Here is a 19,983-nt window from a genome sequence, read left to right on the forward strand (position 1 = left end):
ATGGTGGTATTTATTTTGTGTTTGGTGTAGTATTTAATGATGAAATTGACAAATAATTATTATTGCACTATTTTTTTGTAACAAATATAAGCACGTTTTGCACATAGAAAGCGTTATGGCGGGAGACACTCAGATCACCTTGCTGTCAATTCAGTATTTCCCAAAACAGTCTTCTTTAAATAGTGCTAAGTGGTTTCATAAGTGATTTAGTAACTTTGTGAATTGCAATTTATTGTTTAGTGATACAGGTGATTATGCCACCCAAGAAACGCCCTTTCTATGGAAATTCTTCTGCCGCTAAAATGATGCAAGCACAAAGAGCATTGAAACAGAAGAAGAACGCAATCAAAGACTTCAAGCACAAGCTGCAAGACAGGCTACTCAAATACAGGAAGAGACTTTGGAACAATGTAAAGTTAGACTTCGAGCTCAAGCTGAAAGGCAGGTTACTCAAAGACAGCAAGAAACTGTTGAACAGCACAAAGCCTGAGTTCAGTCAGAATCATCAAGGCAAGCTGAATATAGACAACAAGAAACTTCTGAACAACGTCAAACCAGACTTCAAGCACAAAAATTAAGACAAATAACTTACAGAGAACCAGAAACAGAGGAGCAACATGATGTACGACTTCAGGCTCAAAGAACAAGACAAGTTCAAACACGATCTAATTTCAAATAAAGCTTTGTTTGATTAAATGCTTTTTTTATTTCTCGCATCACAGCTTTTGTTTACTTACTGAATAATTTGCTGAAAAAAATAGTGATCTATACATTTCAAATCTAAATTTTCACCGTGCAAATATAAATTAGCGATTATATATAACATTCTTGTCGCACTTTCTATAAAGTTTCGATGAGCTTTAAGATTACGATATTATGACTCCTCTTCTACAAAGATTAATTTCACGAACACTCCATTTTTCAGGATATCAGTTTGCTCTTTTCAAAATGTACAAATAAGTTAAGATTCCAGGAACATTCCACTATGTAGGCTATCGGTGCTCAAAACGTATTAAAATGACCGATTTCATGAACACTACAATATTTCAGTTTTTTCAATGTGCATTCTTCAAGACACTGATTTCACAAACACACCGGCACTACATTTTATCAGTGCATCTCAATTAAGACTTACTAATAAATTATAATTTCATGAATATTCCAGTACTACAGCTTATCATTAAATCTTCCTCAAATTCTATCAGTACATTTTGAATAAACATTAAATTTCATGTTTTAACAAATACTACAAGTCAGTAGGCTTAACATCCACATTATCTAACTGGTGTGATTAAACTATCCCTATCTCCATTTCCAAACATAAAACGAAAGTAAAATAATTCAGTGGGTGTGGTAATTAATATTTGTATTATTTCTGCTCCTCTTTTCACTCCAAAATCTGAGTGGTAAGTCTGAAGACTTAAAAAATTATAATGTTAAAACTTGGATTTCGATAATTATGGTGGGCACGACACAGATATACCATTGTGTAATTTTGTGACAAATAACAAACAAAAGACAGTCAATTAGTGGTTTAAATTTTTCACTAAACTTTCAAAGAGAAATGTTTTTACTTTAGGACATAAAACAGTAAATCAGACATGTCTGCAAATTAGAGCTATCGCTTTGAGCGGCTCATGTCACTTTACACTCTTCTGAGAAATGTTTACAAGGTAAAAAAAAAAACGTCAGGGCACATATTCGCATTTTTTTCTCTTCCGGAACTAAAGAGCGCTCTTAAGAACTGAAAATAAAAGTTTTAGTTTTGATTACTGTACTTTCTTCTTTATAAATACATTTTACCAGCGTTTACACGAAATAATTTACTACCAGGCAAGGCTTAGGAGTATTTCACTCGATAATCACCAAATTCATTTACTGAAACTAAACTTTTGGCAGTGGTTATATAAAGGCAGTTAAAACTAACGAAAAAACAACAACATAAGTTGTGTTTCTTAGCGTGCCCTAGAATGTATATAAAAGTAAGTGAAACGTAGCCCTACCATTTATAATAAACATAAGTGATAACGTAGGCCTACCATTTGTGATAAACATAAGTGATAACGTAGGCCTACTATTTGTGATACACATAACTGATGACATATGCCTACTATTTGTGATAAACATATGTTATAACTTTGGCCTACTAGTTGTAATAAACATAATTTGTACTTACGTATTTCAAACCAGAGGTGAATTACAAATTGAGAGGAATGTACAGGCTAAGAACAAATGTCAGACCTATTAATTTACAATTCTTCGCCAGCTTTTGGCGTTCAAGTGTTGAAGTCAGCTACTACAAAAAAAAAAAGGCTCAAATAAATGACCTCAGAATAAAACAAGGCCAAAAAACCGCTGGTATGTGAATATGGACTTTAGAAAATAAATTTCCAAGACTTCTTCAAAGATACATACTCAAATAAATTTGTATTTAACTGATATTTTCTTTCGAATCCCCGTCGCCGAAAATGCTCGTCCTTTCAGCCGTGGAGGCGTTATACAGTTACAGTCAATCCCACTATTCGTTGATAGTAAGGTACCCTAAGAGTTGGAGGTGGGTGGTATTGACTAGCTGCCTTCCCTTTGATCTATCACTTATAAATAAGGGACGGTTAGCGAAGATAAACCTTGAGTAGCATTGCGCGAAATTCAACAAACAAAAGCTACACAATTTGTGACCAGTTGATAAATGCACAAAAACAAACCTCTGTTTTTAACTTATGATACTGAAGACAGTTCGAAGAACGAAAACGCCTGTAGCAACGAAAAAACATTAATTTTATGTCGAAAAATAGCTTAATTTAGTTTTTTTTTGCTAATTTCGTCGACTTGTGTCTTGTAAACGAGCATTTGTTTATACTGAGATTTTTTTTTACGGTTTCCTTCTGTTAAACTGCTTATATATCATTACAGTTATTAGAGTGTCTCCCAGTATTATTATAACTATTATGATTTAATTTTAAGTTAAAAGTGATATAATTGCAGTAGAAAAAAAGTTTAACATTTTACTTTTACTTATAAAATTTACCTTTTTGATTGTTAAAGAACGACATCTTTACAAACATTCGTTCAAATACTAACCCTCTATAGAATATACATATTAAACATTCGGGAAATCTAGACGTTAATTTTATAAAACCTTCTTCTTCTTTTTTTAGGGCTTTACTACGTCAAAGTTCTGTGGCCACAAGAGGCGCTGTTCATGAAAGAGTTGAGATTTGTAACATTAAAGAGCTTTCTAAAAAGCAATCAAAAATTTGCCAGAAGAACTTGGAAATCATGAACAGCGTTAGGCTTGGCGCTGAACTCGCTATTCAAGAATGCCAATGGCAGTTTAAGTCTCGCCGTTGGAACTGTTCAACAGGAGGGAAACGGATATTCGGAAAAATCTTGAAAACAGGTAACACTAGGCTTAGTCGTGTGAAATACGAAGTTCGCAACAGAACTTATAGATTTAATCAAAGCACTTAGTGGTTGATGATTCTCGATATTTGAGGAAAGTCAAAACAACAGATACCGACATATGAACGATGATATTCATATGATTGGCTCATCGCTATGAAATCTTTTATTAGTTTTAAATAAATCTGAGAAAGTATATTCCTGTCTTTTTTTTTTTTTTACAACTTAAAGCTTTTGCAATAAGGAATATTTTTTTAAAACAGGTACGTCTTTTAATCAGTAAGTAAGCTCAGAACTATTCATATTACTGTCAACTGCATCACTTCCACAGAAGCGTTAGGCTCTCATTTATGAGGTTCCCCAGTGGCTCAGCTGTAAGTCTGAGGGCTTATAAACCTAAAAATAAGGTTTCAGTACCCACAGTAGGCATAGATAGCTCATTGTGTAACTTTGCGTTTAACAACAGATCCATTTGTAAGTTAAAACTCGCCCCTAGTGGCACAGTGGTATGTCTGCGGACTTACAACGCTAGAAACCGGGTTTCGATACCCGTGGTGGGCAGAGCACAAATAGCCCTTGTGTAGCTTTGTGCATAATTAAAAACAAACAAAAGTTAAAACTCGATTTAAATTCTATGTAATTCTTGTGAAATTAATGCACACATAGAATTAACTTGATTAAGCTCAAAATTAAGCCTAAATGCTTAGTAGTTTTTATTAGCCGCCAGACGATTTTATTTGCATAAGAAAACTGAAGAGCTTCTATTTAGCATTAAAAACAGGAACAAAGTTGAACACTAAATATCTTTCAAATAGGCCTACTCAGTAGTATTTTTTTAAGGTTAGTCTCTTTTTTTTTCTTTTTAAAAGCAAATTCCACATTATTAAAGAATTGAATATTATTAGGGTAAAAAATAATTTATAGTTTTAGCTTCATTGAAAATATGACGACTTATGCGTGCGTTGGTCATGAAAGGATATTTAAGTGTTAACGTTTTGATGATTTCTGCCTTTGTAATTTCTTTCGTTACAAGTTAAATCTCTGGCATAACAAAGTTTTAGAGAATATTTCGTATTAAATTTTGAATATTTTCATATTTTATAAGCAAGTCCATTAAACACTTTAAAGATGGTGAGGAACGTATAAGGGTTAAAGTATTTGTACTTTTAATTTTTTTAACATGTGAGCATGTAACGTTTTTAGTTTGTCAAAGGATAAAGAATGCTAGTAAAATACCAGTATTTTCTTAAACAAAAGTTTATTTTTGAACGAGTGTATTGCATAACAATAATAACTATTATCTAAAGTTTACAAAGTTGCTATAGGGATCCTACCTTTGTTTTTCTCCACCAGGGATTATAAGATTTTCATTAGTGGAGGAGAACCTTAAAATAATTTAAATATTACATATAAATATTGTTTTCACGAACGGATATTTGTTTGCACAATATATATCGACCTAATAATTTTATAACAAAATAGCTCGTTTCGTATCTGTGCTGTACTTACCACGGGTATCGAAACCCGGTTTTTAGCGTTATAAGTCCCCATACTTACAGCTGAACCACAGAGAAGCAACAAAGTTGAGTGGAAAGAATAATGTAGATATTATTTTATGCAGAACATAACAAGGTTACATACTGTGCTTCATTATTTTCTAATTAACACCGACTGTTCAGTGTTTCATTATTTTCACGTTTTCATTTTACGTTAGAAACAACGCAAGAACTGTAGTAAATAGTTGATATCCACAAATTCAAACTCGGCTAATTTATAAGCTGTAAAATAAAGAAGTTCAAATATCATACATTTAATTCAGCGCTCTATGATGGTGTGTGTGTCCACACTGGTAAACATGGCGGTTCGATGAACGAGTGCCAAAAGCGTGCTGATCTGAGGCTTATAAGATCACAGTACTTATTCAATACAAAGTAAACTACAGCATGATCAGACAAGAAATTTTCTGAATAGTCAGTAAATCTGAAAAAGTTCAGAAACTTGTAATGATGGAAAACTTACACGAAAGCCTGTTTTGAATGAAAATCAATATGTATGTATGTATACGTTGCTCTTACGTCACAATTTGCACATGCGCCTTATAAAATAAAATCAAAACTTAGTCTTGATAGGCTTAAAAACGTTTAAAGCTAAACAAAGAACTTAACTATCGAAAAATGGTAATATATACATACACACGTTTATCGCGAAGCAAAATTTAATCCCCCAAAATGGCATTTCGACCTATAAATACACAACACTAGGTTCAGACTGGCATTGCTACATTTCAGACTCAGAAAGCTGTCTTTAGCTACATGGTTTGTCTCATATATTTATTTTTTAACAAAAATGGCGACAGCAGAAATGTAAACAGTTACAAGTTTGCTCTTTTTTTATATTATCAGCTCAACAAAATTAAGAAGTCGTCAGACTTCACATTGCTCTCATAACGAGAGTAATAGAATTGTAACATCATCACATATGAAACTTTTAGTGTTTATTTGATAACCGTATCTAGAAATCTTTATTCGCTTGAGTAAGAGTAGTGGAACAACTGTGTAGTTTAGCTTGAAGCATAATAACATAACAGTTAATTAACATGTAACGTTTATAGTTGTGTGTGTGTGCTAACAGCAACAATACTATGCTAATCAATATGATAATTGAGGCTTAACAACCAGTAAGGTTATAGTAACGCTAAACAACAACAACAACAACAAAAAATCAACAGTGATCTGTGAAAAATCACAGAAGACGAAAGTTAAAATTTTGTCATTTATTGATCTAGTGTTAACTTTGAATTATAATTTTGTAACTTTGTAATAAAGTAATAACCCTTAATATAATTTGTTGATTTCGGTGCGTCAGTTTTCTGTGGGAATCCGATGCTAAAATGACACTATTTTTTACATTCTGAAACTTATCTGAGAATTAGTAGCTAACATATTCTGAAACTTGTTTAGTTTTTTTTTCAAACTTGATCGTTGTGATTTGATTATTTGACTGTAAAGAAGCCTCGTGGCTGTCCCGGTGTTACTCTCTAATGCCTGATTGATAGGGTAGATGAAAGTCAGTTCCATCTTTCTATCCCAGGTCCTTTTAAACACTTAAAAGGTTAGGACTAGTGTGGTATAAAAAAAACTGTTTATTTAACTTATAGGGACCGTTTCAAATATTACACTGAACAAACAAAAGATAGAAAGAGGATGGTTTTGACATGAGCTGAAGAAAACACGAGTTCTCAGAAGTTTTTATCTTTTTTATTTTGGATGCAGTCCATTAAATCTTATGTCTTCAGATCCATCCGATACTCCTCACAGTATTATGTATTTCTACGTTAGACACGATGTTTATAGACTCTAATGACCTGGACGGTTTCTGATTTCGCAATTTTTATTTTTCAAAAGAAGAAGAAAAAAAAAAGAAAGTGTCGACGAGGTGAATTCCAAATGTGTTTGTATAACTGGAGGATCTTTCGTCAAGTTTTGACACGTAAGGGCTTTCTTGCTAGAGAAAGCTGGAACTTCCTACATAAAGACGTACTAAAATTATAATCTCCAGTGGATTTCAAATTTGAATAAATTTTGTAAAATGCACGATTTTCAAATCAAGTGAGTTATTAGACTGTCCCTATTAGACACACACACGCATAAGCAAATTAAAAATATGTGTTATGCCCTAACTTGTTATTTATTTTTATTTTTTTTTTGCGAAGTGTTTCGGCCGTAGTGCAGTGGTTAATGTATCGGGCTGCGGACCGAGGGTTCAGGACTGGAGATGTGATGTCGCTGAACACACCACACACTTTAAGTTATGGCCGCGATATAAAATCGGATTTCGATACCTGTGGTGTGCAGAGAACATATAGTCTATTGTGTAGCTCTGCACTTAATAACAACTAAACCAACCAAAACGATATAAAAAATAAGTTAGTGCTGTTACTCAGTTCAAAAAGCCAGACAAAGCCATTACGGCGACTGGTACTCCTGGCTGATTGCCTTCTACTCTCTCAGTAGTTCCAAATTGTGGACGGCTACACCTGAATTTTAGGGGTCTCTGACCTGACCCTTTAGCCCACGTGTGCTTAATGCGCCATTCTTGTAACGTTTCACCAAACATCATAGTAAATTTTTCATCTTTTTCAGGACGGCTCTTGGAGCTCAGCTATCATAAAAATATCCACTTTAAAATGTGATTTTTGGAAACAGCTCGTGAATATTTTTTTTCCTTGCATTTCGAGCCATTTCCCTCTAATTTAACTGATAATTTAGTGTCGGTAAATCTGTACTTTGATGTTGTCTGTTTCCTGAAACAAATATATTAAATAATCTTACTGAAAACGACTTTTGGAGAAAAATATATAAAGATATATTTGGAGTTTATGTATATAAATATGCGTGTGTGTGTGTGTGTGTTTCTAGAACCAACCTACAAAATGGGAAATTTGAGTCTGTTCGCCGCGTGGATCAAACCCAGTATTATAGAGTTATAAGCCTTCGATCTTGCAATTAACTCACCAGGAGACATAAAGTGCGTTTATGATTTTTATGCAATAGTTGTTTTCCCATTCAGTTTGCATTAATTACTAGTGTCTTTTATATCAGTGCCATTTTTATTAGTGTTATTTATATCAGTGCTATTTATACCAGTGCCATTTTTATCAGTGCTATTTATATCAGTGCCATTTACATCAGTGCTATTTATATCAATGTCATTTACATCAGTGCCATTTATATCAGTCATTTACATTAGCGCCATTTGTATTATGCCATTTTTTGTCAGTGCCATTTATATCAGTGCTATTTATATCAGTATCATTTACATATGTGTCATTTGTATTAGTGCCATTTTTGTCAGTGCCATTTATATCAGTGTCATTTTTGTCAGCGCCATTTATATCAGTGCTATTTATATCAGTGTCATTTACATCAGTGCCATTTTTGTCAGTGTCATTTATATCAGTGTCATTTTTATCAGTGCCATTTATATCAGTGCTATTTATATCAATGTCATTTTTATCAGTGCCATTTATATCAGTGCTATTTATATCAGTGCCATTTTCCCCACTTTGCATGCGTGCCATTGTTGTCGAAAATCCCGAGAACTTGTATAACAAAATAAGTAATACAATATGCCCTCATAACCTTTGCAACTTTATCGGTAATCAATTAAAACATCAGTGATAGATATCTGGATATAGGTTCCCATCGAGTTTCTTTTCTTGGTCCTAAAGATGTGAAACACATCACAGCTCTCAAGTAGGCTACAGAATTTAATCAATAATTTTGAGAAACAGAAATAAATCAGCACGTTTTTATTATTAAAAAAACAAACTTCGACTTAAAATACTACTTATAAAATGGTGACTAAAATTACGTTTCTTAAACACACGTCATCGGTAAGCTCGAAGGCTTATAATGCTAAAATTCGAGGTTCGATTCCCGCGACAGGCACGTTGTGGAGGTTTGCGTTTGAGCGAAAACGCACACATATTTAATATTTCATTAAATCTTGCACAGATCAAAATGGGACAGTGAAATGTCTCATCTTAGGGCTTATTACCCTCGAAGAGGCACCACGGTTTGTAGAAAACTGAGCGAGGTTAGATACCCCCAGATTTATTTAGAAAGCCAACTTTATTTCGACCGTTAATAGCCGTTTTGTTTATATATATAGCTGTTTCATTGCAAGCTGAAACACTGTGCCCTTATATGTATGTTTGGGCTACGTTTTGTTTTTTTCGGCATGTGTTTCGATCTTTTGCGTCACATTCTTGAGTGTAAGCTTTTTGAAAGCTGCTCCACATTTCCCCCTCTCTCTTCGTGAGCTGACCCTTTACGTCAAACTCGTAACATCAACATCAAAACTAACCCTTATACCAATCATTAGTTTATAAATCTAAAAAATAAATAAAACAATGAACTGCCGATTTGGCTATCACTTGACTAGTACTTTAATGGCGGGATGAGTTAGAAATTATGGTACTTTAAATTGTGGAGGTTGTTCTAATAACAGAACACCAGTTAGTTATCTGATGAGGAAAGTGACGTACGTTGTAAAGAAAAACCGTTAACTGGACAACAACAATAGATAAAGGATATCACGTAAGTTAACAGGTGAATCACACAACAATAGATAAAGGATAGCACGTAATTAAATAAGTAAATCACACAACAATAGATAAAGGATATCACGTAATTCAATAAGTAAAACACACAACAATATGTAAAGGATATCACGTAAGTTAACAGGTAAATCACACAACAATAGATAAAGGATATCACGTAAACTAAATAAGTAAATCACACAACAATAGATAAAGAATATCACGTAAGTTAACAGGTAACTCACACAACAATAGATACAGGTTATCACGTAATTCAATAAGTAAAACACACAACAATATGTAAAGGATATCACGTAAGTTAACAGGTAAAACACACAACAATATGTAAAGGATATCACGTAAGTTAACAGGTAAAACACACAACAATGGATACAGGTTATCACGTAATTCAATAGGTAAATCACACAACAATAGATAAAGGATATCACGTAAGTTAACAGGTAAATCACACAACAATAGATAAAGGATATCACGTAATTCAATAGGTAAATCACACAACAATAGATAAAGGATATCACGTAATTCAATAGGTAAATCACACAACGATAGATAAAGGATGTCTAGTTATTTAAAGAGTATCAGTAAACTTCAACATCAAGAAAGCCATGTTCTTTATTTAAGCTTCAGGAGATGTTTCATCACTAGCAGTTTGTTTGTTTTCACGTGCCAGACCACTAAAACATCTCAAATTAATTTAAACTTTCGGAAATAAAAGTACATACATACACACGTTGTACATTTACGTGTTCGAATAATATCTTTACGTTAACACATGACCAGTCTTTTAATATGCATAATGTAAGCATGGTGATAAAGTGGATCACTGGCTAAGTTTCAAATAATGTTATAACCTCTATAAAACAAAGTGCAGTATGTTTTAATATGAATTTCCGAGTGAAAATAAAGAAGAGTGTGCAAGAATAAATCAACCACACTATATTTGCTGTATAAAATTCCGACGAGGCCTTTCAACCAATACCAGGACTCACCAGGTCGGCTAGGATACACTCACACAGTAGTGGTTGAGGTGCTACTTAAAGTCATAGGTTAAATTGTTATATGAATTTACCTTTTGTTTCTATCTTGTAGTATTGTAGCATTCATTCTGAATTTATCATTTATATGTGCAGGTTTTATATAACGCGTTTGAAAAAGAAGTTGACTCCGTTCTAGCTGCCTTTGTTCCTTTGTTGTTCTCCAAGATATCATATCTATTCCGCCTGTTGGATGTTTACTGCGACACTAAACGTTTTGCAACAACAGTGTCCTTCAATGGTAGTTCAGGTGATACCTTGAGGTTACGGCCTCACTTAAGTTTGAATGATGATGATTAGTCACGTGGGTAGTGCTAGATGCTCTGAATAAATACGATACTTCTTGTGAAGTGAGAACTTTGGATTTAGTATGATACATTGATTCGGCCTCTTTAGTTGAAGATAGAACCTCTAGTAAAGATCATTCATTTCGTGTTTCACTTTGTGTCCATTCTATTTATTGTATTCATCCTCACATCTCAGTTATTCTGGGATTACCAATATGTCATAATAGGTATTTTCCGAATCTCCTGTTATTAAGTGAACCTGTCCCATTGTTCTAAGATATACTACAGAGTGGACAGGCCTAAAATACACCACAGAGTGGACAGGTCTAAAGTACACCACAGAGTGGACAGGTCTAAAGTACACCGCAGAGTGGACAGGTCTAAGATATACCACAGAGTGGACAGGTCTAAAGTACACCACAGAGTGGACAGGTCTAAGATACACCACAGAGTGGACAGGTCTAAAGTACACCACAGAGTGGACAGGTCTAAGATATACCACAGAATGGACAGGTCTAAGAAATACCGCAGAGTGGACAGGTCTAAGATATACCACAGAGTGGACAGGTCTAAAGTACACCACAGAGTGGACAGGTCTAAGATATACCACAGAGTGGACAGGTCTAAGATATACTACAGAGTGGACAGGTCTAAGATACACCACAGAGTGGACAGGAAGGAGAAACTTCTGGTGTCATGACTACAGGATATAGATACACTCTGTGGAGTTTACTGAATATGTTGAAGTATGTATAACTTTTTTATTTGGATCCACAACTAGAATGACTTATGACCAAGAGAGAGAATTGAAGGGAGATAGTTGTCAGAGAGAATTATTAGGTCTAGGACAACTAGAATGACTTATGACCAAGAGAGAGAGGGAGTCGATCATTGAAGGGAGATAGTTGTCAGAGAGAATTATTAGGTCTAGGACAACTAGAATGACTTATGACCAAGAGAGAGAGGGAGTCGATCATTGAAGGGAGATAGTTGTCAGAGAGAATTATTAGGTCTAGAAGAAAGCTTCTTTTGAAGTTAAGCACAAAGCTACACAATGGGCTATCTGCACTCTGCCCACCACGGGTATCGAAACCCGGTTTCTAGCATTGTAAGTCCGAAGACTTACCGCTGTGCCACTGGGGGGGCGTATTTATAAGTATCTAAATTGTGATTTATATTAAGGTTTAAGAACTATAACTATAAAAGTTTAATGACGTCTGATGAGGAGGAGGTACCCCCTCTTTTTTAAAATCAATATTTAAAATCTGTACAAATATATTTTTAATTTTACGTATTTATATTTTATAGAATGCGTGATCGTCATGCTGAGTTTTTTTTTATTATTATTATTGTATGTTATGGAAATTTTATGAGTAAGTTTGGGTGCAACTTGACAGTGAGTTATTTTTTTTACGAAGGGCGGGTTTTTAAATTATCTACTTGCTCATCACAGAATAGGAAGAAAAAAAACAGACTCTAACATAAATATAGTGGTTTCTTCCCAACAGCCACGAGGGAGGCTGCCTTTGTCCATTCGATAACCGCGGCCGCTGTAGCGCACGTTGTCACCAGGGCCTGCAGTAGTGGCCAGCTTCAACGTTGTGGCTGCGACAGAACCGTACGAGTGAAGCCTTCTCAGGGCTTCGAGTGGTCTGGCTGTTCTGACAACATCGCCTTCGGGACGGCTTTTTCCAAGTCTTTTGTCGATGCACGAGACCTGAGACGGGCGAGAAAAAAATCCAAGCCACGTGCCTTAATGAACCTGCACAACAACGAAGCGGGAAGAAAGGTATTTTCCTGTTTTATTATTATTATCGTGATTATTATGTACTTGCTTTTCTTTACATCAGACGACAGTGTTTTGCCATTAAGCGAGTAGCTTTTTGTTTCAATGCCAAGAGAACCTTACGATGGGATTATTACAACACCTTAGTCACTCCCTCCCTCGAGCTACATCACCGACACCCAACCGTCTTTCATTAGGCCTACGGTGACAGCAAGTTGTCTCAGTTCTGTCATTAATTAAACACGCGTTTAGAACGTTATAATAAAACATTGTGTGTGTAACTGCGACCTTGGGTTTCTTTGTCTTCAAAATTGTCCTAATGCAGAGTTTAATATGGGAGTTGAAGGAAGAGTTGTTCCATACTGCGTTTACAGACAAAAAAATAACGCCCTACCCAGCGTTTGCTGATTTACTTGATGTGGATGGGAGTCGTATCAAGACAATCCGTACTCTGCACATACACGTTTGATAATAACTTACTACGTACAAATGTGTCACATGTACATAACGACTTACGTACAGGTGTGACACATATACGTAGTAACTTGTACATCCAAGTGTGACACAATGCGCTTGATAATGACTTGCGTGCAAGTGTGATACACTGGATTTTGTACCGCAACACTTGTGTTCGTTTCTTGACTGGCCAGTTGTTATACTTATAACGCTAATATTCGGGGTTCGATCCATGCACTGGCCAGTTGTTATACTTATCACGCTAATATTCGGGGTTCGATCCATGCACTGGCCAGTTGTTATACTTATAACGCTAATATTCGGGGTTCGATCCATGCACTGGCCAGTTGTTATACTTATAACGCTAATATTCGTGGTTCGATCCATGCACTGGGCACAGTTAGCGCATGAAGTCTACTGTGTAGTTTTTTGCTAAACAACAAACAGTCGTTTGTGTTTGTGTGACATTCTTCAGACTGCCATAACCAGTGTCACTACTTTAGTAGTGATTTTAACAAGATCTTAATACCGGCGGTAAACAACAATAAAGTCAGCCGGTATTGTTACTTAATAATAATTGGAATTTAAAACGTTTCGACCAACCGAGGTTTTGTGGAAACATTCCCAGCCGAGCTAATGCTGTTTGACATTGAGCGAGAAGTTTGTAGCTGAGATGCTGTTATGTTTGTTGTTAAGCGCAAACCTACACATTGGGCTGTCTGTTGTGCTGTTCCCACCACGGGTATCGAAACTCGAGTTTTTACGTTATAAGCCCTCAGACTTGCCGCTGAACTATCGGGGTGGGGCGACGATTTTGTGTTTCTCTTAGTGGGGAACCCGTAAAGAGGGCTAGTAAAGAAAGATTTGTTAATGATCGTCAGTTTTATTGTACTGTAGATCGCTCCTCTCGACATATGCTGTGATATACCATAACGATGGGTATTCAGTAATATTATTGGATCGTAATTATGTTGAAAAGAAAACCAGTTGATATTATCGTGTGCAAAATATAATAATTATTTACGAGCAATTGATAAAAATTTGTCTACTGTCAGAAGCAAGCGAAACGTATGAGCCCCCCCCCCCCTCCGAACTTTTTTCATTCCACTACTGCCCTAAACGATTCTTACACGGACATCATCAGTAACCACTAACGGCCAGTAGATCTTTTGCTTGTTTCCCTCGGCGGCTATTTACACGTACTTTACGTTCCCTCTCCCGTTGCTTCTCGGTATCATCGCTCATTGGCCCAGCTGTGCGTGATGTCAGCGTCACCCGCCAGGAGGCCAATGATCGTATCTCGTAAATCCTTACAAGACAAAGTGAGAGCGCATACAAAGCATCCCCCATTTCGGTAGGAGGTCTACGTGACTGAAGTACCAATTGAAGGGGCATTTCATTTGAAACTCCCGGATCTGATAAAACAACTGCCCCCTCCACCTTGTTCGTACATTACTAGTGGGCCACGTGGTTCTCGAGAAGGAACGTTTCAATACGTCAGCATGGTGATGGTGTCTGTATCAAGGGATTTTAGTGAAAATAGCTAGAGTTGTTACAATTGAAGGTATTAATTTAGTTGAGAGTTAGCTATGTACCCTCGTGTAATCTTTTATCAAACAGAACGATTCCTTTATACCGACTTAATCCTCTAGATAATTGTTAGTGCGTCAAAGATGTACAGAAGAGTCGAAAACTTCAGATTATGAGGTTTTAAGATTACCAGAAAGTTTCATTACTATTAACGTAACACAGTCTAAAATGTTGCCTTTGTTGAGATACCACGTTATCAGAAGTGTCTATAACACAGTCTAAAATGTTGCCTTTGTTGAGATACCACGTTATCAGAAGTGTCTATAACACAGTCTAAAATGTTGCCTTTGTTGAGAATACCACGTTATCAGAAGTGTCTATAACACGGTATAAAATGTTGCCTTTGTTGAGAAACCACGTTATCAAAAGTGTCTATAACACAGTCTAAAATGTTGCCTTTGTTGAGATACCACGTTATCAGAAGTGTGTAGAGAAATACTATTAACGTAACACAGTCTAAAATGTTGCCTTTGTTGAGATACCACGTTATCAGAAGTGTCTATAACACAGTCTAAAATGTTTCCTTTGCTGAGATACCATGTTATCAGAAGTGTCCATAACACAGTCTAAAATGTTGCCTTTGTAGAGATACCACGTTATCAGAAGTGTCTATAACACAGTCTAAAATGTTGCCTTTGTTGAGATACCACGTTATCAGAAGTGTCTATAACACAGTCTAAAATGTTGCCTTTGTTGAGATACCACGTTATCAGAAGTGTCTATAACACGGTCTAAAATGTTGCCTTTGTGGAGATACCACATTATTAGAAGTGTCTAGAGACAAGGTAATAGTGCTTATACATCATAACGTATTATTTACTATTGAACAAGAACCTACATTGACAACTTACCTCAGGATAAACTCCTTGTATATGTTGTTATAATTACAAGAATTCATTTAATCATTATCCCTCGTTTCGTACAATACATCGGGCTACAGATAAAAAATATGGAATGAACACTTGTTAATTTACGAATCAAGCAAACGAACTCAATGTTCATGATATCTGATGAATGATACTAACATATTGGCTCTATTTATTATTATAAGAAACCAGCTTCCGAAATGTATAATTAATTAAAAATAACGGTCAGATGAACGAATTCTAAGCTAATAGTGTGGGAAATGGTTGAGTTAGAAAATAAGTATCACAATGACCTTTGATTAAGAAGTTAACACACAATAGTTGTGATGGTTTTCAAACGAAATCCAAAATTCGAGAGCTTTCGAATAATTCACTGTTCATCTTCAGAAGAAGAAGAATTCACTGTTCATCTTCAGAAGAATAATAATTCACTGTTCATCTTCAGAAGAAGAATTCACTGTTCATCTTCAGAAGAAGAAGAATTCATTGTTCATCTTCAGAAGAAGAAGAATTCATTGTTCATCTTCAGAAGAATAATAATTCACTGTTCATCTTCAGAAGAAGAAGAATTCACTGTTCATCTTCAGAAGAAGAAGAATTCATTGTTCATCTTCAGAAGAAGAAGAATTCACTGTTCATCTTCAGAAGAAGAAAAATTCACTGTTCATCTTCAGAAGAAGAAGAATTCACTGTTCATCTTCAGAAGAAGAAAAATTCACTGTTCATCTTCAGAAGAAGAAGAATTCATTGTTCATCTTCAGAAGAAGAATTCACTGTTCATCTTCAAAAGAATAATAATTTATTGTTCATCTTCAGAGAATAATAATTCACTGTTCATCTTAAGAAGAAGAATAATTCACTGTTCATCTTCAGAAGAAGAATAATTCACTGTTCATTTTCAGAATAATAATAATTCGTTATTCATCTTCAGAAGAAGAATAATTCGTTGTTCATCTTCAGAAGAAGAAGAATTCACTGTTTATCTTCGGAAGAAGAAGAATTCACTGTTCATTTTCAGAAGAAGAAGAATTCACTGTTCATCTTCAGAAGAAGAATAATTCACTGTTCATTTTCAGAATAATAATAATTCGTTGTTCATCTTCAGAAGAGGAATAATTCGTTGTTCATCTTCAGAAGAAGAAGAATTCACTGTTCATTTTCAGAATAATAATAATTCGTTGTTCATCTTCAGAAGAGGAATAATTCGTTGTTCATCTTCAGAAGAAGAAGAATTCGTTGTTCATCTTCAGAAGAAGAAGAATTCACTGTTCATCTTCGGAAGAAGAATAATTCACTGTTTATCTTCGGAAGAAGAAGAATTCACTATTCATCTTCAGAAGAAGAACAGTGAACTATTCGAAAGCGCTCGAGTTTTGGGTCTCGTTTGAAAACCACAATGAACTTTGAAAACTGCCAGAAATAATAAAGAACGCTTATGTTCTATGGTCTAAAAGACTGTCTTTATCGAAACCCTTCCGGAAATGGCAGGTATATTTTAATTCATGGACGAATACAAAGATTTTTTTACAGCTAGACATCTGCAAGTCTGACATCAGTTAACCGCGTCAAACACTGCTTTCAAATAGAAGACACCTCCCTGATTGTTATCACTAACCCTGTAGGTGGCGTGTTTCCTTGTCATTCGACTTGTAAAACACTCGCCCTGACATGAGCGGCGGCCCTTGGGGTTAACCTCATGAGAGGGTAATAGAACCACTTAAAAAAGTAAGAAACGCTCTTAGTTAGTGAACAACAATTTATATTTGATTCTGGTCTCGTAGCAACTCCCAGCCTCAAGGATCGAATAATAATAATAATAATAAAAGTACCCCTAATAGCGTGCACAGCGCTTTGTGGTCCTTGACTTAACATTTCTGAGGAGGGCGGTCGAACATTTGTACTTTTAGATGTATGTGTTTGTGTTTTTGGAATATAATTATTTATTAAGCCCAAAGATGAAAGTTCTTTGTAATGCCTTTAAGCTTTAAGACTGAGTAAAATTTAAAGATCCAATTTTATGGTACCAAGAAAGTGATACCCCCCCCCTTTTTTTTTTGTTACGTGGACTTCCTTGCATCTCGGGTATAAACTTAACCGTAAGACTAAAGCTTGTTCATCCATCTTGAATTATAACATTTAGCGCTTTAGAAGTTACTTTACACACACTATATATTATGTATACTTTAGAGACTCGCGCTGGTCGTAAACCGTTTCTGAAACATCATGCCATTTCTATCTGGTTGATAGCTGGATTATATTATGAGTTGCATTTATCATATTAAACACAACCAGTTTATAGCTTACATTTAGGCTTTAATTATGTTTCTGATATACCCCTAATTGGTATGGGAAATTTAAAATGTTTCATCCCGCTATAAAATATTCAGAAATTAATTGTAACACTCAGTTGTTTGGTTCTTTTGTTACTTACTTTTAACAGTTGTATTATTCTGTTGTTACTGGCTGGTTACATTTATAATTTAAACTTAGGTAAAACACATCCTTAACCCTAAAACTGTGGTAAAACATGGAGTAACTAAATAACTTGTATACACAGTATTACCAAACAATGTTGCCTATACTGAAAAGGACTCGGAAGCTGGATCTCTTTGGAAGATTAGGCTCCAACTTCTCCAGGAATGGTAAGGAAGGATACTCGTTTGATCTTCTTTCGGCGATAAAAACCTGAAACACACGCAGCCTAACATTGTAAACAAAATTCCTATTGCGTTCACAAAGATCTTACCTGTAGTTTAAAGATTAGATAAATTCCGAAAATACTGTGCTACAAAGAGACTAAAAATCCGTGACAGTCGGTCTACAACAAAGTCCCTGGATGTTATTTAGTTTTGTCCAAATTACCTGCATTGTCAGTTGAGTTGGTAGCACGTGGAACTCACATGAGCTAAGTTCGAAGCACTTCGTGTCAGGATTGTGTTGATAAAGTACTTCATATTTTGTCAGGCCAAGATATATCTATTATTATTGGAAAATATAAAATCTGTTGTCCTAAAAATGACGTTATTGAGGTTTATTGGTCAATGATGAACTCAGATTCAACGTTAAAATAACTTAAACAAAAAAAAATGTGTTTATTAAAATTATAAAATATTTTTGAAAGAACGTCATCAACATGTGAAGTAGTTTAAAAAAAAAGCAAACCAAATATTTGTTTTCTAATATATCTATCTTAATGCCATTATAAATAGTTAATAGCATTTTCTCTGTGGGATGGGGATTCATATGTTTCTAATATATATATATTTTCATCATGTTAAAAATTAGGATACATTTTCCATCTAATTCGTTACAATTATTTAATTTTTTTACTATTTGTTTGTTTATTTATTACCAGTTTTAATTGATTACTTTTACAAATTCTTCAAATACATCTTCACATTTCTTCATCTTCCAAATCCAACCTTTTTCTTCTTGATTTCTTTCCTCTCTAAACTAATCTGGCCAGGTGGTTAGGGAGCTCGAATCCCCGTCCCACCAAACATGCTCCCCCTTTCAGCCGTGGGGGCGTTATAACGTTACGGTCAATCCCACTGTTCGTTGGTAAAAGAGTAGCCCAAGAGTTGGCGGTGGGTGGTGATGACTAGCTGCCTTCCCTCTAGTCTTACACTGCTAAATTAGGGACGGCTAGCGCAGATAGCCCTCGTGTAGCTTTGCGCGAAATTCAAAACAAATTATACTACCACATTCGTTTTTCTTTCCTACATTTCCAATCTTTCCTACTCTTCCAAGTTTTTTTTTTCTTCTTCTATGAATATTTCAGCACCTTAATGTGGTCCGTGATTAATTATATTTTATTTTTTCTCGTTCTTTCAAATATTTCACCTCTCCAATTTCTATTTTTTTATCATTTTTACAGAGATAGTTCCGTTGACTCGAATTCTCCTGGATATTTTGTTTGACCTTATCCTCGTTTTTTCTATATTTCTGTCTGTTTAATTCTTAGATTTATTTCATCTTTAATCCTTTTTTATCACTTCTGTACTTCCAACACCATCATCTCTATTCCCTATTTTAAATCCCCCTTATCTCCATGAAATTTTGGACATCTTTTTAACTTCGTTCGCGTTATTTCTGAAACTTACCTCCAAGTTTTATTCATACACTTTGTTTCCCTATTCGGTCTTCGTAATTCTAACTGCCACATGTATGATTCTAACTATCGTATCAAAGAACTTAATTTTCTGCTTAATATCGTTCATTCCACTTCTCTTTTTTTAAATCCATGCTACATTTAAAGCTCTCCGCATCATTGCGTGTAGCTGTTTCATCTGCTTCGTTTCTAAACATACAAAGTTTCATGGAGGTGCTTTTTTGCGCCATCTATCAGGAAAACAATAAACTGAAAAGCATGAAAATACCATCCTAAATTCGACGATGAGGAACCCACTTTGAGACTAATAATGGTTGGAGACGGCTT

At 35.1% G+C, this 19,983-nt stretch overlaps 1 protein-coding gene across 1 annotated transcript in view; it reads left to right on the forward strand.

Moving 5' to 3' along the window:
• The window catches only part of LOC106466168 (protein Wnt-4-like), an 83,885-nt gene that overhangs the window by 60,391 nt on the left and 3,511 nt on the right, over positions 1–19,983 (forward strand). Inside the window, exons 2-3 of the mRNA XM_022394133.1 lie at positions 3,159–3,400; positions 12,356–12,636. Coding sequence (XP_022249841.1) covers positions 3,159–3,400; positions 12,356–12,636 — 523 coding nt within the window. The remainder of the gene's footprint in view (positions 1–3,158; positions 3,401–12,355; positions 12,637–19,983) is intronic.

Source organism: Limulus polyphemus, unplaced genomic scaffold (assembly GCF_000517525.1).
Source record: "Limulus polyphemus unplaced genomic scaffold, Limulus_polyphemus-2.1.2 Scaffold2176, whole genome shotgun sequence".
In the NCBI taxonomy this organism is placed as follows: Eukaryota; Metazoa; Arthropoda; class Merostomata; order Xiphosura; family Limulidae; genus Limulus; species Limulus polyphemus.